At 30.6% G+C, this 25,657-nt stretch overlaps 1 protein-coding gene across 2 annotated transcripts; it reads right to left on the bottom strand.

Annotated features, from left to right (window-relative positions):
- Positions 1–5,269: 5,269 nt before the first annotated feature.
- LOC123913996 (probable auxin efflux carrier component 1c) lies at positions 5,270–10,794 on the bottom strand. 2 transcript variants are annotated; one of them, XM_045964951.1, is made up of 6 exons: positions 9,208–10,794; positions 8,458–8,701; positions 8,074–8,159; positions 6,696–6,853; positions 5,715–5,791; positions 5,270–5,614 (listed from the first exon to the last, which is right to left on the bottom strand). In XM_045964951.1, exons 1-6 carry the CDS (start codon positions 10,400–10,402, stop codon positions 5,548–5,550), a joined length of 1,827 nt encoding a protein of 608 aa, XP_045820907.1. In that variant the 5' UTR covers positions 10,403–10,794; the 3' UTR covers positions 5,270–5,547. The 2 variants fall into 2 exon arrangements, with proteins under 2 accessions (XP_045820907.1, XP_045820906.1); XM_045964950.1 differs by having other exon boundaries at positions 8,458–8,704; positions 9,208–10,765.
- Between the last annotated feature and the right edge of the window lie 14,863 nt (positions 10,795–25,657).

The raw sequence follows: 25,657 nt of genomic DNA, 5'->3' as shown, positions 1-25,657 counted from the left end.
TGATATTAACCCCTACCAACATACTTTTATTAAAGTTCACCTTCAAACCTGTCATTGTTTCGAACAACACAAGAATAGCTTGCAACGCCCAGCCATTCGCTCAGCTTTTGGTTCCTAAAAGTAACGCGTCGTCAACAAACTAAAGATGGGAAACTGTGATTGGATTTTGCAGACCCATGGTATACCCCGAAAAAAAAATGATTCTCAATCATGGCTTTCATCAGAACGTTCAAGCCTTTGGCAGCTAATAGAAACAGAAATGGGGACAACGGGTCCCCTTGTCGTAAACCTCTCTCCAAAGGGAACTCACCAGTGGGGCTGCTATTGACTAAGACAGAAGCTGAAGTCGTACATACGCACTCTTTTATCGACTTCCTCAGCAAAGTCGGGAATGACATTCTCCCCATAACAGCTTCTACATAGCCCTAATCGACCGAGTCGTAGGCTTTCTCAAAATCAACCTTAAATAACATAAACTCTTTCTTAGCCTTGCGAGCTTCGTCCATCGCCTCATTCGCAATGAGAATCCCAACAAGAATCTGGCTATCTTTCACGAACGCAGTCTGGGCCTCAGAAATTACACTACCTATCACTAACTCAATCTGTTAGCTAACACTTTCGCCAGGATTGCCACCAGGGAAATAGGCTAAAATCATTGAAAAATGAGAAAATAAAATTGAAAACCAAGAACAAAAATAAGAGGAAAAATCCAAAATTCATACTAAATAAATCTAAGATATCCTCTAACTTGAGAATTGTGTAATGCTCTAATTTTTACCAAAAAAAAAAAAGTGTATTGCTCTAATTTTAAAGAAAGGTTCTAGTGTTTCCTCTGTTTATAAATGGAACAAATCTCGTATGTTAGAGGAATTAAAATGGAACAAATTTTCCCTTAGCGTGTTCCCATTTTAAAGGAGCACTAACTTACCCTATTGACAGTAACTTGTACAAGTATCATACCAACTAGAAATACTCCCTCCGTCCCAAAAAGAATGACCCATTTTGAAAATGTACACTATTCATATATCTTGGTTTGACCATAGTTTTCTACTAATAAATAAAAATAAATATTAGCATATAAGATGTTGTTGGATTCGTCTCGATGAGTATTTTCAAAATATCTAATTTTTATAATTTTTACTATTATACAATTAAAAATATTAATCGTCAAAGTTATGCATCGGCATACGTGAAACAGTCAACTGTGTCATTCTTTTTGGGACGGAGGGAGTAGTAAGAAATTGGTTGGAAAATATAAAATGAATAAGGGTGTAGGTTGCTTTAAAGTACCCCCCACATAATTTCTATTTTAGTTTACAAAGGGTTCAAATTTTAAAAAGAAGTAATACAAAAGCAACAAATAAAAACTACAAATGAAAAGGAAAAGTGTGTGACAAAAAGACAAAGTGTGTAAAAACTAAAAGAATATAAGTAAAGAAAGAAGCAAGAAGAAAATACTTTGATAAAAGGAGGAGAAACTTTGGATTATGAATGTTGTCCCCCAATATTCCAAAGTTGTCCATATCAAGATCAAATTATCAAACCCCTATTGTAACGAGGGTCCCTTATTGCACTAAATTAATTAATTTATTTTCAAAAGCATAAAATTATATGTATCTAAGCCTCATCCTCATTGTAATTCACATTGGCTTAGAATGAATTTTAAATTTTAAAATGGCCAATATAATTAAGCTTCTTGTTCCACTAAGGCTTGATTAAAATTAACATGATCGAGTTTCTAAATTAAAAGTATATGCAAAGTTGATATTCTAGTGTGGGCACTAAAATCCATTAAGGGGAAAAAACAGAAATTAGTTATAGTTGACAAAAGAACAAATGAGAAATCATTCTTTATAATGTCCTTTTTTTTAAGCACAAAGAATGTCCTTTTTATTTAAGCAGATCTTCACTTTGTATTTATTATGATCCAAATCTTATTTTACAATGAGGGACACCGTTAAAGTAATTGCGACAAGATCAAGAAAAGACTGTCCTAATTAGATTGTGAGAGTTGTCATGTTCGTTTATCGCTTAGTGAACTTAATCCCAAAATTCATATTACATTGTAACAATAATTTAATCGATGAAATAATAGAGCTCCATTCAGAATTTCCTTGATGGTTAGCTTGTATGAAGTCTACTACAACTTTGGAGTCACTTTCAAATAAAATATTGGACCACCCTCTTGAGATGACTTCACACATATCTTCCAAAATAGACATAGCTTCGCTTTCCACTACAGTAAAATTCTGCATGCAATTATTTGTACCTGCTGCAACAAAAACACCACCAGAGTCTCGCAGACACCAGCCCCAACCTGTGGCACTTGGATTTTGTGATAAATTCGCATCGAAGTTAATCATCATAACTTAATACTCAATAGTTGTTTATTTCCATTAAATTGATTATTATGTGTAACTACATATATATTTATTTTTTACGTATCCACATGTATGCTTTACTAAATGTTTTCTATATATCCCACAATCTTGTAAGCTTTTTAGGCTTTATTCAAGGGTCATATGATATTTTACTTGTTGAACTATATGCTATCTATAAGGGTTTTTTACTAGCCAAAGACATGAGTATTGATGAATTTGTCTATTATTCTGATTCTTTACATTGTATCAATCTCTTCAAGGGTCCCCAAGTAAAGTATCATATTTATGTTGTGTTGATCCAAGACATAAAGGAGTTGTTCTCTCAAACAAATATATGTTTCTCTTTATCACACACAGAAAGAGGAATGAATGCGCATATTTCTTCGCTAAACCTGGAGTCTCCTCAGATGCCGAACTCTCAATTAATGCTTATCCTCCATAAGGTGTTCATGATCTTCTTAGAAACGATGCAATTAATGCTTTTTCTGGACTGATCCCTGAGTGGATGAGAGGTCGTTGTGTGAGCGGTTTGAGCGGCTGTTTGACCTGGCTGAAAACAAATCGGCTTTCGTGGCTGAGATGTTTATGCAGGGGTGGGGGTCTGGAGGGGAGGCGTGGGCTTGCGGCATCAGTTGAGGGTGTGGGAGGAGGAGTTGTTGGGGGAGTGTCAGTCTTTACTTCTTACCATCTCCTTGCAGGATCATGTTTCAGACAGGTGGCATTGGCAGCCTGACCAGGACGGCGGTTATACTGTTTGTGGTGCATATCAGCTGTTGACGACACATGATACAGTTATTTTGGATGCTGCGGCAGGTCTTGTTTGGCATCCTCATATTCCTTTGAAGGTGTCTATTTTCGCTTGGCGACTCCTACGGGATAGGTTACCTTCCAAAGGCAATCTGGTCTCTAGAGGGATTTTATCTGTGGAGGCTCATCATTGTGTTTCTGGTTGTGGAGAGGTTGAGTCGACTTCACACTTGTTCTTCTCTTGCAGCATTTTTTGTGCTCTTTGGTCTCTTGTCAGCTTTTGGATTGGCTCTTCATTGATGATTGCCCAGGTTCCTTCAGAGCATTTTGTTCAGTTTACTCTTTCAGCGGGTAGTCTTCGAGCTCGATGTTCCTTCATGCAACTCATATGGCTTGCTTGTGTGTGGGTTGTGTGGACCGAAAGAAACTACGGGTTATTCAAAGGCTCGGCAAACTCTTTACATTCTATGTTGGACAAGATCAAGACTTTTTCCTACAGGTGGTTGAAAGCGACGAGTAGTACCTTAGCTTTGAACTGTCATAGTTGGTGGTCTAGTCCTATGCTTTGCTTGGGTCTTGTATAGTTTCTTTTGGTTTTGTATTTTGACTCTATTGTATCCTTACTCAGTCTCTCTTGGCACACGCCTTGTACTGGGAAGATTTTTTATTAATATATCATTTTGGCTTGTTCAAAAAAAAATTCTTTTTTAGTTTGTCTTTTTTTTTTAGCTTCTAACAAAAAAAAATGTGTTCTATTTTAAATTAAATAAAAACTAAAATAATAGATCAAAATAAACCCAATTCAATAAGCATAAAACGCGAACCATTGGTTTGTTTGGATTGACTTATTTTTTATTTTATGCAAAACAACTTATGCAAATAATTAAGTTTTTATGTATTATTATAAGCTTATCAAGATAGTTTATGAAAAAATATCTTATAAAGATACGATTTTTGTTAGTGAAAACTTATGAATTAACATAAAAGTTTATTTATTTACCTAAGCTATTTTTTATAAGATTAAAAATATGCCAATCCAAACGAACTCATATCCGTTGTGCTTTTAAATTTTGTATTTTTTTTATAGCGGTTTTATTAATTTAATAATCTAACTAAATTGATAAAATATACACATGTTTGAACTTTTTATTGTGTTGAATATATTTTATTCCTATATTTATTTATTTTTTAAATTATAAAAACTAAAATGAAAATAAATTTAAATGACTGAAGTATCTTAAATATTAATTTGATATAAATTCTATTACGAATTAAAAATACCTTTTATGTCATTATGCATTTATCAGTTAGTGTTGAACCACTAATTTTACCAAACATTTCAATGATTTTATTCCTTATCGGTCAACCATCAACTATAATCTAACATATCAATTATCAGCTATTTTTACTAAACATAGCCTGCATGTTAATTTCATGTAGAGAATTTAGGTCCAATAACTAATTATATGTAGTAAACTTAAAAGTTTTATAATAACATGGGTCATGCTAATGATTGTTCCACAAATTATTTGAATTTTATTAGGAATCAAATTCAGGTACAAGACAAACTTATTCTTCGGCAATAACAATATAAATATGATTAGCAGGCTCAACCCATATTCATGTGATATGCGATCTCATCGAATTTCAAAATTTTGACGCCCTTAAAATTTATAGGTCTTATAATAATAACTATAAATTGTCAATGTTCATAAAATATCAAATGTGAATCAATATATTATAGTAGACTATGATATTTTGTGTGTAAGGTTCTTGGTTTTAATCTTCACGGTGTCATTTTTTATAATTTTAGTTTTAGTCACTTTAAATTAAATTAAAATTGATAATACTTTTTTTAAAAAAGCCTAACAGTTGAAACCATTACATGTAAACCTCATACACAAACTCAACCACCATGTTATTTCAAACTTTGCATCAAGCTTAAACATTAATTAGGATGTTATATATCATGATAATTGATTTTTATGTATTTTTTGTGCTTTTTAATTAGAAATCTATTTTTAATATTCAAGTAGGACCTCCAAATAGTCAGAGTCTGCTCGAAGATTAGCACTGCCACTACCCAGTCCAAGGACGACAAAATTAGAAATGGAGAAATTGTTTTTTTGGATGAGAGCACATCAAGATAATAATTTTGTAAAATTAACTAGCTACAATAAAGATTTTACATTTTAACTAAGAAATGATAGTTCATTAAAAAGGAAAAAAGATAACAAATACAAAGATAGAAAAAAGTAAAAACAAATTCTTGGCTTCCTTTTCTAATCCTTTTTCTTTTGTGTGTGTGATGATGAACAAACAAGTCTCAACCAAGTCTTTGCATGGAATATGCCATCACCACACGTGAATCTTTTTGAAATCATATCCATCATTTCATTTTGTTCATTCATTCATTGATTCATAGCCCCATTAAGATGTAGTACACAAGAGTAATGGGCAAAGCAATCAACATTCCAAAAATGACACTGCATTTTCACCAAAGTAATTTCATTGGTTAGCATTAAAAGAGTAAGAAAATAAAATTGAAGGGTAGGAAAAGAAAATTCTTAATTATTGAATACTAACCCTGTGCTTAGAATATCAGGATGTACATTATATTCCTTAGCAAAGACAAATGGGACAATTCCTTGGGGAAGAGCTGCCTGGTGTTTTTTTGGCAATTAGATTCCAAATAGGACAGACAAACAAACATGTCAAATGTGGTTTCAATGGCTGTTGTACAAATACAATTACAAACAATATAAATCCTTGATATAATTATTATTATTATTATTATTTTTTTGCCTAAATATTACTAATTCAAATGGTACTCATGATCATTTATAACCAATTTGAACTTGACCCTTTAATAATATACTTTTTTATATTGACACTAAAACGGTTAAAAAATCTCGCATCGGTTGCAAGATGGTCTCATTGTGTATTTATAAGTGAGGGCATTTTCACCTTACAAACCAATTTTGTAGGATTGAGTTAGACTCAACTCCCAATTTTAAGAAAAATATTAAATTCATAATTATTAATTTCATATTGCCCGTGATATGTCAAAGTTAAATTATTAAGTCAAATTTTTTATTAGGAAAATACTAAACAATGCTCTCGAGATTTTGTAGGGTTTAAATGAAATGCTTAAAGAGTGTCTCGAGATACTCTTTAAGAGTACCCTTTTTATTATGGAGTTGACACCTTATGTACAAAGTTAATCAACAATTAAACTTTTCTCAATGACTTGTGGAATTCTTTTTCATAGCAAAAGAATGTTATTTGCAAAGATACCATATAGCATAATTTCTGTACCATTAAATTCCAACCAATGAAATAACTTTTTTATATTCAAACAAACATCAATAAAGTAAGTTATCTTGACAGAGATAAATACACACACTACAAACATATAATATTATATAAATATCTTAAAAGTGAATAAAAAAAAGCAGAGGAATTTTTTGGAGGGCATGCAATGAATGAATATTGTATTGGCTATGTAAAAAGGGAACAAAACAAAAGAAAAGAAAAGAAAAGATATGAAAAGTAAAAGAAAATTACCTGCACAATTGCAACATGAAAGAGAACACCTTTGAGTCCAACAGCAAGTGAAGCAGCTGCCATTACAGCTGGACCTGTAAGGAATCTCACAGCCATAGAAAAAGCTGCTATGGAATTTCCACATGCTATGATTTTTGGTTGCAAAGCCATAAACAAACCTGTCATCAAAATAAAACAAGCATGCCAAAGAGGAGGCAAAGCATGCTTATTAATATCATTCACCACACCACCACTATGTCTATGTATAATGTATGTGTATCTTCAGTCAATCACATTTCACCTTTCATCATCACTACCACCACTAACCACACACCTCATCACAAACTTGCCAAAACTTCTAAACAATAATATTACTCAAATTTATTTGGTTGGCCAATTTTAAGTTTTAATGTGTTTTGATTAGTTAATTAGTTTGATAATTAAATGAGTTTTTTTTTTCTTTCAGCACCAGTTTAATCTGGTTCGGGGATCAATTCTGACTTCTAACATCAAGTAGTTTCAATTCCCTCCCGATTACAATTGAAGGGATCGAATGTTTTTTTTTTTGTTAGTCTGTTACATTACATATTATATTATTATATAAAAGTTATTTTGATATTCAATAATTTAGACGATAATTATTAAAAATTTAATAAAAAATACAACCTAGTATCTATTTAATTGCCATAATAAAAATAACGTTTTGTTAAAGAAATTATTTTTCAAAAAAGTGATTTCAAAACAGCTTTTTTCAATTTGAAGCAGATCTTAGATTTTTTTTTATCTTCAGGTTCTCATTTTTTAAAAGTGATAACAAGGTGAAATGTTTTTTAAAAAATATACATAAAATTTTTTCACAAAATAAACTTCAATTTGGTCTATAAAAAATGGATAAAGATTGATAAAATAATAAGCATATTATCATAACATTATACTGTTTGCTTTTTCTCTAGTTATCACACACACTCCATCAACCTTTGCTTGCTTGCTTTGTCAAACAAAGCATTTATTAATAATGATAACAATAATTATCAAAATAAACATAGAATCATAAAAGATATTTTCTACTCTTTCTTTTACCTTTTTTAAAGGAAAAGAAAATGTCAGACCAAAGTAAAAATTAAAATTCTATTTTGAATAGATTTTTCTTTTGTTACAGTTATTTATGAAGCATGGACACTTTTTGGATTAGGCATAACCCAGTATCAGACACGTGTCGACACCGACACGATACGACACTTATAATTACGTTAAATTATGTCATTTTCTCGAATTATTATCAGTATCGATGTCAGTATCTGTGTCGTGTCCGATGTCCGTGCTTTCTAGATTGTTATATTGTGTTTGAAAGATAATAGTCCTAGTCATAAATAACACAAGGAGAAGATAATAAACTGACCAAGACTGAACATGGCCATGCCAAGGCCTGCATCTGACAGAATAGAAATAGACTTTGCTATAATGGCAGGCATCTCAATATTCCACCTGCAAAGCAAACCATAATCAATCAAAATGGAAACATGAATATGGATTAAGGATTATAGACGATCACAAATTAAACATATTTATGCGGTCAATACATTAGTGACCGTTAAATCGAGATCTCAATAATTTATCATTCGATCTTACTACAAAATGTCCTCACTGAATGAATGCTTTGAAGTAACTGCATAACCGTCTAATCTCAAATGAACTACCATAATCTTTTAAATTAAGCTAATTTTATTATTGTACAAATTAAATGGGGAAGATATATAATCTTAGATTTTGAAGGAAAACATACCTAAATGAAACTAGAGACCAAGTGAGACCAATTAAGCTTGAGTAAGTGTTTGGATTTCTGATAAGTTTTCTCCAAACCATAATCAATATAAGCCTTGTCATAACACTAGCTGGTGGCATAACTTTTGATTTTCCATCTCCAACTTTCTCACCTTCAAGTTGATTCATTTCCCTTTCCATTCCTCTATTTCCAAAGCTGAATTCATCTTTCTCCATGTAGTCCTCTTGAGTTTCTCTATGACCCTCTACTAATTAATTATTTAATTAATCAAACACCACAAACCAAAAAAAAACAAATAAGAAAAACAGAAAATATAAATAAATAAAAGAACCAACAAATAAAATGAAATTAAAATGTAAAAAAAAAAAAAAAATCAAACTTATTTGCTTATTTATTTGAAGTTTTGAACTTATCTATTAACATAAATACTTGTGAAAACAATTTACGATAAATGTTCATAACTGTTTTCAGCTTATTTTCATATGTCTTTTACGATAACTTATGAAAACAATTTTTAACTTAAGCACTTTATATTATTACAAGTGCTTAATTAAACTATATATCCAAACAGACCTAAGAAGATAAATGGTTATAGAAATAGCTTATACAAAAACATCTATACTACTATATTATGAGCAACTCTTAGATGGACACAACCACAAGTGAACACTTAAACTGTTTATCCAAACAGGACTTAAAAGAATGTAAAGGTAAAGGTAAAAAATTAATTAGGAAACAAAAAGAACAAACCTTTTCCAGGAGATACATTCAATTTAACTTCTTTCTGATTCTGATCATGAGCACCAAATTCATGTCCACCAAATACATCAGAAACAGGTGAAGCACTTGAACTCCAAACAAACATATGAAGATCTTCTTGTTTCTGTTGAATTTGAGTTTGACCATTTTGACTCTTCTTAACATTAACAACATTTTTGTTATTATTATTATTATTATTAGTAGGTGAAAACATTCCTGGATTAGGTGCAGGGTAATTTTTGAATTTCTTAGCATTATTATTAGCAGCAACAGCATCTTCTTCATAATTAGAAGGTCTTGGAGTAACACCTCTTGAATTAGCAGATAAACCATAATTAACAAGATCATTAGAACCAAAATTAGAATTTCTACCACCAGCAGCAGCACCCACACCCATCATAGAGTAAAAATCAGTATGATTAAAACTAGACCCTCTTGGTGTAGGATTTCTAGAAGATTGAAGAGAGTAAATCTCAGCATTAGTAAGATTAGAAGGCCTAGGAGTATTTGAAGAAAGACCTTGTGATCTTCTTGAGTAAATATCTGATCTTGAAGCATTTGATTTTCTAACAGTAACATGAAGTTTACCATCTTGTTTGATTTCAGCATCAGTTTCCAATGGTGTTCTACCATCCAATGACATGACATCAGAATCAACATGGATTGAAACAATAGAACCAGCAGTATCTGGAAACTGTTCTGAAATCAACAATCTTGCTCCTCTAAACTCAAACATGAAAAGCATCAAAGTATACCAAATGATACATTGAAGAACAACAATTTGTACCATTAAACTACCTGAAAAATCACCATACATTCCTTTCAGTAAAGGGATACCCATAACCAAAGTGTTTGGTAAAGTTGAGAGTGAAAAAAGTGTTATTGTCCATTCCAAACAACCCCTTTTGGAAAAATTGCTCCAAATTGCAAGAAGTGATAAAATTATGAGCTTTTGGAGTGTATCAGCTGCTAAGAACCTAAGGTTCATTTTGTAAGGATTGTTTGATGCTATGAAATGGAATGAAAGAAGTGGAACTGCAAATAGTGCTACAAAACGGTTGATTCCTGAACATTGATCAGGTGAGAATATTTTCCACCATTTTACAGAACCATAAGCTAAGATCATAGCAACATAAAGTGGCACCATTGCTGTCATCACATGGTAGAAATCAGTTAAAGTTATCATTTTTTTTTTTTTTTGGTTTTTGGTTTGAAAAAGGTTTGATTTTTAAGGCTTAAAGTGAAAAATTAGTGGAAGGAGAATAAAGGGTAGGAGAGAAAAGAAGTGATGAAAGAGTTTTTTTTTTTAAGAAGATGAAGTTGGTGTTTGTGTTTGTGTTTGTGTTTGTGAGAGAAAGAGTTGTTGGTTGTGATATATGATGAAAAAGAAGTGTAGATATAGGGAAATGAGAAAGAGAGCATGTGGTTTATTTGGATTTTTAAGATAGTGGGGTGGTGTGTGTGTTTGTGTTTGTGTATGTGCAGAATATAGCAAATATTTTTTGAGTTTTGAGAGAAGCTATCAAATTTGCACTTGCAGTCTCCAAGGCACATAGAGGATGGGAAAGTTTTTACATTAGTATTTATTTTAGGTTTTATTGTATATTTAATCCAAATAAGTTGGTTATTATATTTATTTTGGGTTTTAATTCGATCTCTTATGTTTAAAATATTTTAATTTGGTCTCTTATATTATTGATGTTAACATAAGTTAAATTTTGAGTTAATTTTTTTTTAACTTTTTGTTAAATTTGGAATTAATTACTTTTAAAACTTTTACATAGTATCCTTATAAGTTGTTCTCGTACACAAATCAATTAGCATGTAGAAAATTTAAAGAAAAGTTTGACCAAAAGGATCAAATTGAAATTTTTTAAACATAAGGAATCAAATTAAAACTTAAAATAAACATAAAGAACGAAATATGCAATTAAGTCTCTTTTTTATTTTTCATACATTATCGTTATATTTTGAATGAAAAATCATTTTAATCTCTCAAAAATCTCTAGAAAAAAAAAAGTGAGGCCCAATTATATTTTGAGGTTTTATTTTTATAGGTTTTTTTAGTGCAGATAATCATATTTGAAGTACTGTCGAATACTAAATATGAGTGTATAATCTAATTAAGATTTAAACATTGTTTTGTCATGTTGTGAGAGTTTTGTCACTTCTACCCCATCCGACCATTATTTGTCGAGACCTTTTTTTTTTTTTGAAAAAGCCAAAATGAGATAAATATATAAAAATCTCTTTAGCACAAGATGTGCTAAAAGAGACTAAATAATATTACATGAGACACAATACAAAAACAAAAGAATCATACAAGGCCAAACAAAGCATAGGACTAGACCACCAACTATGGCAGTTTAAAGTTAAAGTGCTACTCGACGCTTTCAACCACCTATAAGAAAAAATCTTGATCTTGTCCAACATCTGATATATAGAATTTGTTGAGCCACTAAACAATATGTGGTTAGGTTCATTCCACACAACCCACACACAAGCAAGCCATATGAGTTGCATGAAGGAACACCGAGCTCGGAGACCACCCGCTGATGTAGTGAACTGAACAAAATGATCTGAAAGGGTTTGAGCTGTCACTAGTGAAGAGCCAATCCAAGAGCTAATAAGAGACCAAATACCACCAAAAGTACTGCAAGAAAGGAACAAGTGTTGAGCCGATTCAACCTCTCCACAACCTGACACGCAAAAATGTGCCGCCAAGGATAAAATACATCGAGAGATCATATTTGCTCTGGTGGGTAACCTGTCCCGTAAAAGTCGCCAAGCAAAGATGGAAATCTTCAGAGGAACTTGAGAATGCCAAATGAGATCTGCCGCAACATCCAAAGAAAATATATCCTGAGCTGTCAAGAGTTGGTATGCACCACGAACAATATAGCCCATATCCGGATCAGACCGCCACTGCCACCTATCCTGAAGATGATCCTGCAAGGAGATATTAAGAAGTAAAGTCTGACACTCCCCCAACATCTCCTCCTCCCATGCCCTCAACTGACGCCGCCACACCCACGCTTCACTTTTTAATTTTTGGGTTAAATATGTTTTTTGTCCCTATAATTTCCCAGAATTTTCATTTTAGTTCATGAAGATTTTTTTCACTCTTTTTAGTCCCTGAAGTTTTTTCCGTCAATGTTTTTAATCTCTACTTTTCATTCAACTCGTGTACACTTTCACTTATTTGTCGAGACTTAAGTTCTTTTTGGTAAAAAATAGTGGATAGATGATAAGTTACTTTATAGTGGATGAACTTATAGCGAATAAGCTAGCCGATTGGGTTTGTAGTGTTTGGTTCAATTAGTGGTTGAATTAACTTATAAATATGAAATTACATAGAAAAAAGTTTGATTAATATTTAATTTTTTGCAAATAAGATGGCAGGGATAAAATTGGAAAAAAAAATGATAAGTTATAAGCTCATAAGCTATTTGAAATAATATTTAAAAAATAAGTTAAAAACTAGTAAAATGAACTATAAGCTCTTTTTAAAAAACGTTTACCAAATAGAACTTTTTTAATCGTGAGCTTATAAGTTATAAACTATAAATTATAAACTCAAAATTTAGCCTTACCAAACAGACATTTAATACGGATACTAGACAACTTAGTTCTCGAGATTAAAAGACAAGCTATCATATAAAGAATGAAGATGTCCAAGTTTTTTTTCTTGATGATCAAAAGTTAATTTTTATTTTTCTTAAGAATTAAATTGAATATGTGTTTATTAGACATTAAAATGGATCTTCACTCTATTATTTATTTTTTGACATTTTGTTGGCTTTCTTTTTGTTTTGAAGTGTGTTTGGATTATGGGTTTGGGAAAGGAATGGGACTAGTTGAGGGGTATTTGATGTGTTTGTGGCTATCTCTTTCTATACACCTTCTATGGGACCTATATTTGTCACAAAAAGCATAGGAAAAGTATTTTGGGTTGAGGTGGGGATGTCTCCTTAATTACTTGTTTTAGAGAGTGCTTTTTAGTTTTGTAAAGAGATCCTCTTTTTCTCTGGATCTATGGTTACTTTATTAAAAAGAAAATCAAATTAATATTGTATAAATAAATAGATTATGTATTGGTTTTTCATTATGCAAACTAAGAAAACACTAATTATATTATGAGGAAAACAAAGAGAGAGAACACTAATAATCATATGACGGAACATATTTTCCAACTGTTGTTTTTTTTTTCAAATGTAAACTAATTTAGAGAACCGTGTATTTACATGAGTCTATAGATTTTTATTCGATATTTAAATTCGTCATATAGAATATTTATTTAGAATAAAATATTTAAAAATTTATTATAAAATATTATTAAAATATAAGTGAAATTATTGTGTTATTTCTTGTAAAATTTATCATGTTTGAATTGACTTATTTTTAAGCTTAGCTTATAAAAAAAAGTTTTATGTTAATTTATAAGTTTCGATTAACAAAAACTCTATTTTTATAACTAGGGGCCCGTTTAGATTGACTTGTTTTCGAGTTTATGCGAAACTGCTTATGCAAATAAATAAGTTTTTATTATATTATTATTAGTTGTATAAAATTTGGAATATTATTAAAACGATAAAGGACAAATTAGTAAACTTGGTAGTCAAATTGTAAGTTTTTATTATATTATTATTAGTATAAAATTTGAAATATTATTAAAATTAGTAAACTTGGTAGTCAAATTGTTTATAATTCTATGTTTTTTTTTACGCAATAATTCTATATATGTTCCTATTATCTTATTCATTCTATAATCTTTATTTATTGATGGTTTTCGATTTTTGTTTTGATGCTTAAATTCATGTAATCGTATTGGTGTCTCATGCATTCATATGATAATTATGATGTATTGTATTGGTTTCAGAGACGGATCTAGAAATTTTAATAAGTGAGGTTAAAATTATAAAATAAAAAAATATAAATTTTTATTTATATAATTATAACTTTTTTTTTGTCAAAAAAAAAATTGTTTTCTACAAAATTACTTTTTTTTTTTGAATAAGCTAAATTAGCCCACTCAAATTGGCACCAGAGAGAATCGAACCTCAGACCTCAAGAGTAGCACACTCTCAGATCCCAAGTTAATACCAATGCACCAACCCAAGTGGATACAAAATTACTTATTTTGCTTTCTTAGTCAATACTTTTAAGATACTTGTTAACATTATAAATTAGTCTTATTAATTTTATATTTGTTACAGCGTAATAAATTAACTACATAAAAATGATAATGTCATATATGTGAGGTCACATTGCATAAATAATATTAGTATTAACCGAAAATATAATAGGCAAGTGGGGTCGGCTGACCCTACTGCCCCACACTAAATTCGTGCCTGATTGGTTCATTTATGTGTGCAAGCACAAAATGACGATATTAACGACGATGTTCCCGTGCGCAAACACAAAATGACGGTGAGAATGTTCAATTTGACTTCCAAAAACTAGTACCACATGCAAATAGAGTCTAGGACTGCATATCATACACCATGTTGTTTATATTCTTTAGTTCTTTTGGTGATCGATGAACTAATGTTGTATTGTATGTTAAGTGCCGATAATAATTGTTCTTATGTGTTTTTCCTATTCTTGTTATTATTGCACTTATTGATATAGATGATATTCTCACCCCTTTTATTTCCCTTTCTGCCTTAGACCTACAATGTATAATCGTAGATTTTCAGGTTGTTGATAATTAGTCGATGTAAGTCTGGAATTGGCGTTGGAGTCTTCTTCAACATAGTTTTATTTAAGAGTTGAGTCGCTCTGATAGCGTAACATCGGGGGGTGGGGGGACTTTATTTGAATTTGTTGCTTTCTTTTATTTCACAAATTCATGGCGATGCTGATGTTTTAAATTTTGATAATCATTTCATATTCTATGAAATTTTTAGTAATTTGGCTCCAAGTTTTAAAGTAATTAATGCTTCTTTTAGACGAAGATGTGTGACACCCTATTGGTGCATATTTAATTTTAATGTTTCTGATTTAAATTATCGTTTGGGGTTTAGCGTGTTAAATAGTTGGTATCAGAGTTTGTCAGTTCAGTCAGACCAAGTTTGTATTCTTTTGCTTTATAGACGACATATGTGTGAACACTGTCATTCCTGGTTTTGCTACCCTTTATAGACGACATACGTGACAGCACCGACGACGATGCGAACAGATGTGGTTTTGCAGACGCAACCGATAGGAGCATGCAGATGCTCAAGTGCAGCACAGTGGGACACGTTACGATCAGCCTGTCATCGTGGATGACGCCCATCCCCCTGTGCAGAAACGCAGAAAACACGATTTCCACCATGGGAGCTTCTTCGAAGCTCCGATTTTGATCCTGAAAGTCCTAGAAAAATCTCATAATTGATATAAACGGTTTATGTGTATCATTCATAACACATCAAATACTCATCAATTATCAATTAACATCATTAAATCATCATGATTTCAACATCAAAGTTATTACTTTAAGTACGAACAACACCATTAAAATTTCAATAATGAATTAAGTAATCTATACGAAATTACGACATAAACAAACTCGAAATTTTTAGATTAAACAACAATTAAAAATAATTCATAGGAAACTCAAGAACACGAATGAGGAAGAAAGGAAATGAGGGTAAGGACTCCTTTGTTTGTTTAATGGTTGAGATTTTCACACCCGGGAATACATTTCCCAGGAAATAATAGTGTTCATTTTATTCCCAGGTATTTTGAAAAAATGTGTTTCGTTAATCATGTTCCCAGAAATTATTTGCAAGAGTGGGCAATTATGTAGTTATTTCATTATTATTCCCTTATTCATGAGAACCTTTTATTCTCACTCACTTCCTTGGGATTAAAATCATGGGAAAGTGGAAGTTATTTTTTTCCTAGGAATGTTTTATACTTTTATTCCTAGGAGTTAATTTTCTAACTTTGTAACAAACATAGGAATCTGTATTTATAACTTCTTCATTTCTGAAAATAATTTTTTTTAACCATTAAACAAACACCCCTTAAGTGTTCAAAACACCCCCTTAAGATGAACAATCTCCCCCTACCTTAGTTTTGCATAAATCATTTGAAGTTTTCTTGTTGAAAATCCTTAGTTTTGCTCTTTCTCCTCAATCCTAGTTTCCCAAGCTTTTTCTACCTATTCTCTGTTTTTATGTTTTTGTGACTAATTCTAATTTTCTGAATTTCTCATTTATTTATAATAATTCCTTAGTTTTTACTTCTCTCAAATGTCATAAAACTAACTTTCTATCCACACCTCCCTGCTCACACTAACACCCCCTCTCACTTGGGCTTACTTCAATAGATTTTCTAAACGCGGCCCTTTACTTTATTTTACACCCTCACTCCTTTAATTCTATTAAATTTTATTTTTCTATCCAAATTACTATCTCACGCTTTTCCTTCCTAATTAAATTATAAAATCAATTAATGATCCTATTTTAACAAGAAAATATATTTGAACTAAAAACTCCTTATCTTTAGCCAAAGATTCTATCTTAGTTCTATTTAATGATTTTATGTTTTCTCAACTAATCTTCTACAAAGTAATTCATATCTCTATATTTTCTCACATAATCCCTAATTTCACTAAAAATTATTTTCTCTCATATTCCTCCTTATAGTAAAATCAAATAAAATACTATTTTAATTCTATTCAAGCTAGAATCAAAGGAGGAACTCCCGACTCAAATAGGTGTGATATCCATGTGGACTCAATTGTCCAATCTTACCAAAATACGAAGTTATCTATTCTCCTTTCGTTCTCTTCTCAAGGAACCCTATTTCATTTCGAGATCTCTACCCTACAGATTGAGACCGAGTTCCAATTCCATTTTTAGAATTTATTTCTAAACCATCATCACTGACTATCTTAGCACCAAAATCAAATTACGGAACAAACTGTAGTTTGCAACTAAAGTGTAAGTGTCGTCCTCAAATTTAGCATGCTTTACATCATTCCGTAACAAGAGCATACATAGCACCTCTTCAGAACTCGATTCCCTAATTCGCTGTGAACAACAGACAATACATGAGTTTCTCATTAATTCATCGCCTCTCTCATGATTAATAAATTAAATAACACCTAAATAATTCATATTCAATTGAATTTAATTAAAACTAATAATTATAAAAGTCGGAGTGTTATACCCCCTAGATCAAATCAGATCAAATAATGCTAACACAATATAATGGATTTTTAGAAGAAAACGAAATTTTATGAATTCTTAGGAAGGCACAATATTTCATCAAAAATTTAAAACGCGGTGCCTTTGGAGCTAAAATGTTAGTAATAAGTATTTCCATCCTTTTCTTATTCTTAAACACAATCCATTTCCAATTATTTCTATTTCCTCTATTATTATATAATTTTGAGAATATAAATGTAAAAATGTGACATTAAGTGAGTCCAAATATCATTTATATACCCATAAACATTTAAAAACTTTGGTAATAGAAGAAATAAAAACAATAAAAAATGGAGAGGATCCCAACTCCAAGACGTTGGAATAAAAATTATTTTACAGTAGAAAAATGGTAAAAAGAAATAAAAAATTGAGAGAGGAAATGAGAGAGACGCAAATCTCAAACACTAAAACGATAAAGTCCATATGGGACTTCCAAAAATTGGAGGGCAATTAGAAGAGAGGACAAATGAATGAGGTAAAGAAGGTGAAAACCTTCACGTGCACGTAAATTGTCATTTTCCCAAAAATATCTTATAGGGCTTGCCACTTCCAAGAGCTTGGGGTTCATTGTTAGGTGGGATTATAGATCACTCCACAATGTTGTGTTTATTTAGGATAAATTTCTCTCTTTTTTTATAAAAAGAGAGAGAAATAGTTTAACTTCATATTATTTTAGGAAAAGAATATTATGGTTTGGGAAAGAAAACATGTAGATGGAGGCAATGTATATGTCATGTTTATGTTTATGTTTAGGTGAAGCTTACTTTACCCCTTAATAATTTAGGGGTATTATTCTAACAATCATTCAAAATAAGCCACATAAATAAATTTGTTTGTCGTATTCACAACTAACTTGTCATCAATTTTTATTTCACATACATATAGTTTGTTGTTATTGGTTGTATTGTGAGAAAAAGAAAGAACAAGAAGAACACACAATAATTGGTTTACCAATTCGGTCCAAATATGACCTATTCCATGATAGAGAGCAGCGCTCTGTTTCACTAATTAAATAACCTTACACAACATTCCCAAAAGAGGTGGGTTACAAGAATTAACCTTCAATCTTAATTCTACCATTTTTCTGAATCTCTTCCCATCACCAAAAGACTCAATTTGATATTGTTTCTCAAGGTGAATTGAATAACCTTTTGTTCAACCCTAGAATTATACCAAGAGACAACCCCTCTTGTTTCTCTCTAAAATCCTAGTCTTTGTGTTGGTGGCAAATCCTTATTCTCACTTACTTCACTCTTGTGAGTTTTGTTATTGCGGAATTTGGTGGGATATAATTTTACAGAGAAAACTCTCCTCAAATATAGGGTTATATGAATAATACTAAAGCTTTTATTTTATTCATCATGCTTATGGCTCTATATATAGAGCTACATAAAAAAAAACATTAATCCTATAATAAATTCTAAACAAAACTTAAATATTCTAAACAGAAATATATAAATCATAAACCCTAATATTATTTTATTTCAAATATAAATCTAAACTATACTTAAATATAAAATCTTCCAAAAAAAAATATTTAGGCATTATTCTCAACACTCCTCCTTGACTGAATATCTTCTTGTATTCAATCTGAGATTTGCGCTGAAATTTTATTTTATTTTTTGTTTCTCAAGCCTCCTCTTTGACCGAATATCTTTGTGTTGTATTCGACCTGAGATTTAAGTTGAAAAAAACCTTTTTTAAACACTCCTCCTCGACTGAATATCTTTGTGTTGTATCCAGCGTGAGATTCATGTTGATTTTTGTTGTTGTTGTTCATCCACATTCTTTGTTGCTGTTTTTGTTTAACACTCCTCCCTCGCTGAATATCTTTGTGTTGTATTCAGCCTGAAATTCATGTTGATTTTTGTTTTTGTTGTTGTTGTCGTCGTCTACATCTTCATATGGTACATGAACATATTTTTCATGTATTGATTTTGGGTTTTGTAATACATGTGTATGTATCATACTTTTCATGTATTGGTTATGGGTTATGGGTTATTAATTAATACATGTGTAGGTATCATACTTTTCATGTATTGATTTTGGTTTTGCTTATGGGTTGTTATATGTTCATATTTCATGTAACAGATAAAGATGTAGTTGTGGTTATGATTTTTTGTTATGGGTTTTTGTTGATTTTTTCGTCTTCTTCTTTGTCCTCTTCATCTTCTCCTTCCATCTTCATAGGTCCTTGTGAACGACGGCGCTCTGATACTACAAGATGTGATTTTTTGTGAGTTTTGTTATTGCGGAATTTGGTGGGATATAATTTTAGGGAGAAAACTCTCCTCAAATATAGGGTTATTTGAAGAATAATAAAGTTCTTATTTTATTCATCATGCTTATGGCTCTATATATAGAGCTATATAAAAAAAACATGGCTTTAATGCAGTTTTGATCCCCCTATTTTGAAAAACCTGAACTTTTGATCCCCCTATTTTAAAACTCGGCACTTTTGATCCCCCTAGTTTAGTTTTTTGTTAGTTTTAGTCCCCCACCTCAATTTGGTCAAACTTTTGCTAATGTGTGATGCTCACTGATGACGTGGCATTGTACATGTGGACAACTTGCTATGATGATGTCAGAAAGATTGGTGACACACAATATTTGACCTATAGAGATGCATATTTTGCAATGGGATTCCTTAAAGATGATCGTGTGTTTACATCACTGCAATCAAAGAAGCAAAATATTGGGGCTCGGGACACTATCTAAGGAAATTGTTTGTCCACATGTACAATGCCACGTCATCAGTGAGCATGACACATAAGCAAAAGTCTGACCAAATTGAGGTGGGGGACTAAAACTAACAAAAAACTAAAATAGGGGGATCAAAAGTGCTCAGTTTTAAAATAGGGGGATCAAAAGTTCAGGTTTTTCAAAATAAGGGGATCAAAACTGCATTAAAGCCAAAAAACATTAATCATATAATAAATTCTAAACAAATCTTAAATATTCTAAACAGAAATATAAATCATAAACCCTAATATTATTTTATTTCAAATATAAATCTAAACTATATTTAAATATAAAATCTTCCAAAAAAAGATATTTTGGCTTTATTCTCAACAATATTGTTTCCCAAGGTGAATTGAATAACTTTTTGTCAAATCCTAGAATTATACCAAGAGACAACCCCTCTTGTTTCTCTCTAAAACCCTAGTCTTTGTGTTGGTGGCAAATCCTTATTCTCACTTACTTCACTCTTACTCTCTTATATTTCTATGAATGAAACAACTCTATTTATAGAAAAATATATATCTTTAAAGTAGAAACAAATATGCGTTAAAAAGAAATAAAATTCAAATCAGGAAGAAAAAATATATATATCCAGCTTGTGCGCTTTGCGCCTGGCACGACTCCTTTATAACAAAAATGTGTTTTGAGTTTCTTTTTAAAAATAAATGACATAATTTGAAAAAATAAATAATTAAATAAATAAATGACATAATTTTGTTCAACTTAAATTAATATTTGAATTCCAATTTTTAAAGTCGTCTGCATTTTTTTTTTACTAAAAATAATAATATTCATTCATTTCAATAATCAATATAGTACATAAAATGCAAATATAAATTCAACATCGCTAAAAACAAAAATGATGAATCTGCGAACAAACTCACAGCATTCAAATTAATAGCGGCAAAAAACAACAAGTATTTAGTTAGCTTTTTGACTAAAAGTTGTCCACATTTAATAAACAATATTACATACTCGTAAATATTAAGATTTTTTTCTGAAACAAACTCGTAAATATTAAGATTAATATACATATACTAATGGTAAAACAAAATGAGTTTTTTTTTTTATAAGCTAAGAATAGTTTACTTGAATCAACAAAAGGGTTTCTGACTTGGGTGACAGATTGAGAATTGATTACTTGAATCAATAAAGCTGTGAATTTAGAGCAGAATAAATAAACAATACTACTAGTAATACCGTACACAAACATCTCCTCTTGCAAATTGCATTTGCATTGCATTGCGTGGTGTGTTAAACTATTGGTGGTACGTGTGAAGCATCACCTGCAAAACTGCAGAAACTTGAAAGAATCGAGCAAATTCATTGCTGTAGTGTTAGTATTACTTTCTGCTACAAATTTAAGTAGCAGGTGACGCAAAGCATCATTCATTTTATATTTTGTGCATTTAATTATCCAATGGATGGAAAGTATATTAGGGACTTAGAGATGTAAATGGCTCCATGGATATAAACGATAGGTGGTTCGATCCAACAGATTTTGAAAAGGATTTGATATCATCTTAAAATTTGGGGGACATATATTCAATCACAAAAGCTAGCTTGAGAGTTGAAGTTTACACTACCCTTATAAAAACTATCTATCTCATATCTCTAGCCAATATGAAACTTCTAACAACTACTTTTTTTTTGTGAATAACTTCTAACAAGTACTATTAGAGTATAATGTAGATAAACATGATATCTGGATTTGCTTCGTATTTATGTGAGTATTTGCTAAGTCCATAATTTATGAATTTTGAAGTATTGGTGGATATTTATAAATATTCATGGTTATTATATTCGTCTCTAATTATAATAAGACTGTTTTATAAACAAAGTTTGTCCCTAAATATCAGACTCTACAAAATTTTAGATGTATTTGTTACTCTTTTTCAAACATATCCTTATTAATATTATCAATTTGTCTTGAAATATGAAAAATCAATAATAAATATATTTATTATTTATACACAAAATATAATTTAATATAAGAGTGAAATGTCAAATATCCCATGAAATTTTAAATTCGTCAAATACTCCCTGAAATTTGAAAATAGACAAGTACCCCCTAAAATTGTAAAACGTCAATCAAATTGTTCCTTGCTCTGTTTACCCCATCTATTTTAATGACATGGTTGTTAAATGCATATGCGGCACCTGCCAACGTGACACCACGTCACATGAGGGTGGTAATTGACCATGACACGTCATAAGGGGTAATTGACTAAAATTTGCAAAATCATGGACTAATTGACTGAAATTTAATTTGCATAAAAAAGAAAGAGTTGTAGAGGGGGGAGAGAGATAGAGAGAGAGGAGGATAGAGAGATAGGAAAAGAGAGGGAGAGAGTTAGAGAAAGAAGAAAAAAGAGGGAGGACACTTGAAACAATGACAACAACAACAATAGAGATGAGGATATAGATAGATAGATATATATAGAGAGAGAGAGAGAGTTAGAGAGAGAGAGTTAGAGAGAAACAAAAAGAGAGGAAAAACAAATGCAGTACTAACAACAACAACAACAATAGAGAGATAGAGAGATAGAGAGAGAGAGAGAGAGAGAGAGAGAGAGAGAGAGAGAGAGAGAGAGAGAGAGAGAGTTAAAGAGAGAGGGATAGAGAAACCGAAAGAGATGAGAATATTTTACAAGGTTGTTATTAATTAAGGTTGTTGTTATTATTGAGCAAAATTATTTAGCTTAGATCTCATGTTTTGGCTTGAATGAAACCTTGAAAATGAAAATATTGGAAATACACATTGCAGTTGGGTGACCTTTTTTAAAAATATTGAAAATACTCCAGTGTCGTCTCAACACATTTCAAGGCCTCGGAAAAATTAAAAAATGAGGCTCTTTGAAAATAAAATAAAAATTGTTAAATTAATGGTTTTATTTAATTTTATTTTTTTTGTATCTTTCAAAAGCATCAGCTTTGATTATTAAGCAAAAGACCATTAATAAAAAGAAATACAAAAATGCAATAATTGGAACTTGAACACACAATCATACCCATCATTTTAAAAAAACAACTCAACCATTAGATCATTAGCTACATTACATTATTTTTTGCAATTAACTAATACTTAAACATTCAAAAAATATTTTAAAAATATCTAACAAACCAAAATTTTAAAACATCTATTTTTTTTAAGCCCTAAACGAAGGACCGTGTTACCCTTGCTCATGCTAAACTCGTCGTATGTTATGTTAATAATACCTCTCCCCCTCTCCTAGAAATGATAGCACAAGCATGCGTTGAAGTCAATGATGAGGGCCAATGGTATCAACAGAGAATGAAAAAAAAATTAAAAAATCAAAGTGACTTGGATCCAAACACTGATTGACATGTCAGTCATACAATTGTTAGCTAAATTTAATAGATGAACACAATGCAACAGTTTTTTGTGTTCCCTAAGATTAAATTGAACGCACGCATTTGATTTGTTTACTACTAATATTATTTCATTGTTTACTTTAATCTATAAACTTTTGTTTGTCTTATTAACCTCATGCTCAACCACAATTTTTAATTTCCTTGGAAGAAAGAAAAATCATCAAATTGTCCCCAAAATTTCGTGCCATTCAATATTTTAATTGGCTAACAAGAATGGGTGGCTAATAGAAATTACAACTTTTTTCCTGTCAAAAAAAAAAAAAAAAGAAACTACAATTTTTGAACATGGAATAAAGCAACAGTTAGGACATTCCAATGTACTATATACTTCATCATGCTTTGGTTGGACTATGTGACAATTTGGATTCAATACGGTCAAATGATCTCGTATTTACACATCTGAGACATTGATATCTATTTTATTATGAAAATCAAACTGTTCAAAAAATGTACGTAGATTTTATTTTTATAGTTCAAATTAAATACCGACTTTTAATATAATCTAAACTGTTTGATTTTATTCAAACAATTATCAATGTTCCGAATGTCTAAATGTGGAGAATTCTTGACTTGGGGAAGCCTTATCCATGTGAATTTAGACTATAGATTAATATCTTATTTATTTATACATATGGGCCAAGCTTTTTTCAATTCCCCACAGTTTTTTCAATTTGAGTAAGCAGTGAGATAATTTATGCTGCAAACATGTTTTTTCTGTGTTTGAATGGGCAATTTGATTGTAGATAAGGAGACACACTCTTGGAAAAGAAAATCATGCTACACATAAAGTTCCTTTCATACTAGCAATGGTTTGAAATTGTAGATATGGTAAAAGCATTTTTGTGTGGATTCACAAAGTGTTTCAAACACAATATTCGATGTTGATTTTATTTATGACTATATTTTAATTGCAAGTGAGATGAAGAAAAAAAAATACAAGCGGGTGAGGGTATAATGAGTTAACTTTTAACTCACTAAATCCACAACAAAATGTGTAAACTTTGAAGTTATTTATGCTATTTAGGCTAATGCTATCGATTGATCCAATCACTAGCGGAACTAGGGGGCTGGGCAGGGCCATGGCCCACCCCAAAAAAATGTGAAACTACTAAAACACTTTTGGTGTATTTATAAAATTATGTGTATAAACTATATGTATTTTTTTAGACATAAATATATTAGAATTCAAGGCGCGCTTTAGTGGTTGTGAGTACGTTCATTTGTGTCGAGGTCATGGGTTCAACATTCCTTGACCAATATTTTTGCATTTTACTGTTTTTTATTTATAAAAATCTTTACCTCAAGCCACTTAATCAAAGATAGTGTTTTTATTATAAAAAAATTCTTTTCTTCATCGATATATATCAATATAAAAATAGACAATTTCTAATTTTTTTTCTAAAAAAAAGTGCAACTATTTTCAATTAAAAAATAATTCTCTTTTAAATATACGTAATATAATAAAATATAATTTTTTTAATGATCAATTTTGTGCAAGTATTAGTTTAAACTTTAAAGTAAATCATTAATAATTTTAAGTTACTTGACACACGTCGTATATTATTTAGGCCATGACATTAATTTCTTATGATCAAATTTGTGTTTATTATGACTTAAATTTTTGTATGAAATATAATTTTTATAGTGGCCCACCCGGATTTGATTTTTTAAGTTAATTTTCATTTTCATTTTGGTATTTATTTTATTCTCTTAAATTATACACGTTAGATAATTTGATCACTTGAGTTATTACGTTTCATTTTGATCGCTTAAGTTATGAAATGTTGAACACTTTGGTCCCTTAAATTATAAATATTAAGATATTTTGATCTTTAATAAGAGAACTAAATTTTATATAACTTAAATGATCAAAATATCCAACATTCATAACTTACGAAACCAAAATGAAACAAAAAATCATAAAGGACAAAATTGTATAATATTTGTAACTTAAGTGATCAAAATAAAACAAAAAAAAAATTAAGGGGCCAAAAGTAAAACTAAAATTAATTTAAAGGATAAAAAATACAATTTAGCATAAAAAATTTGAGAGATATTTAGTATATTGAGATGAGATGTTGATTCCCTACTTTACACTTGAG

The sequence above is a fragment of the Trifolium pratense genome, linkage group LG3 (genome assembly GCF_020283565.1).
Source record: "Trifolium pratense cultivar HEN17-A07 linkage group LG3, ARS_RC_1.1, whole genome shotgun sequence".
Lineage (NCBI taxonomy): Eukaryota > Viridiplantae > Streptophyta > Magnoliopsida > Fabales > Fabaceae > Trifolium > Trifolium pratense.
Note: the sequence above shows the minus strand (reverse complement) of the source record. Positions and strands in the feature narration are given on the sequence as shown.

What these genes read in the sequence shown, in the direction of transcription:
- LOC123913996 (XM_045964950.1), bottom strand. Translation starts at nt 10,402, where the DNA reads ATGATAACTTTAACTGATTTCTACCATGTGATGACAGCAATGGTGCCA. An exon ending in CATGGCCATGTTCAGTCTTG is followed by an intron (nt 6,854 to 8,073) that starts GTCAGTTTATTA and finishes TTTTGATGACAG; the next exon opens with GTTTGTTTATGGCTTTGCAA. An exon ending in TTCATGTTGCAATTGTGCAG is followed by an intron (nt 5,792 to 6,695) that starts GTAATTTTCTTT and finishes AAAAAACACCAG; the next exon opens with GCAGCTCTTCCCCAAGGAAT.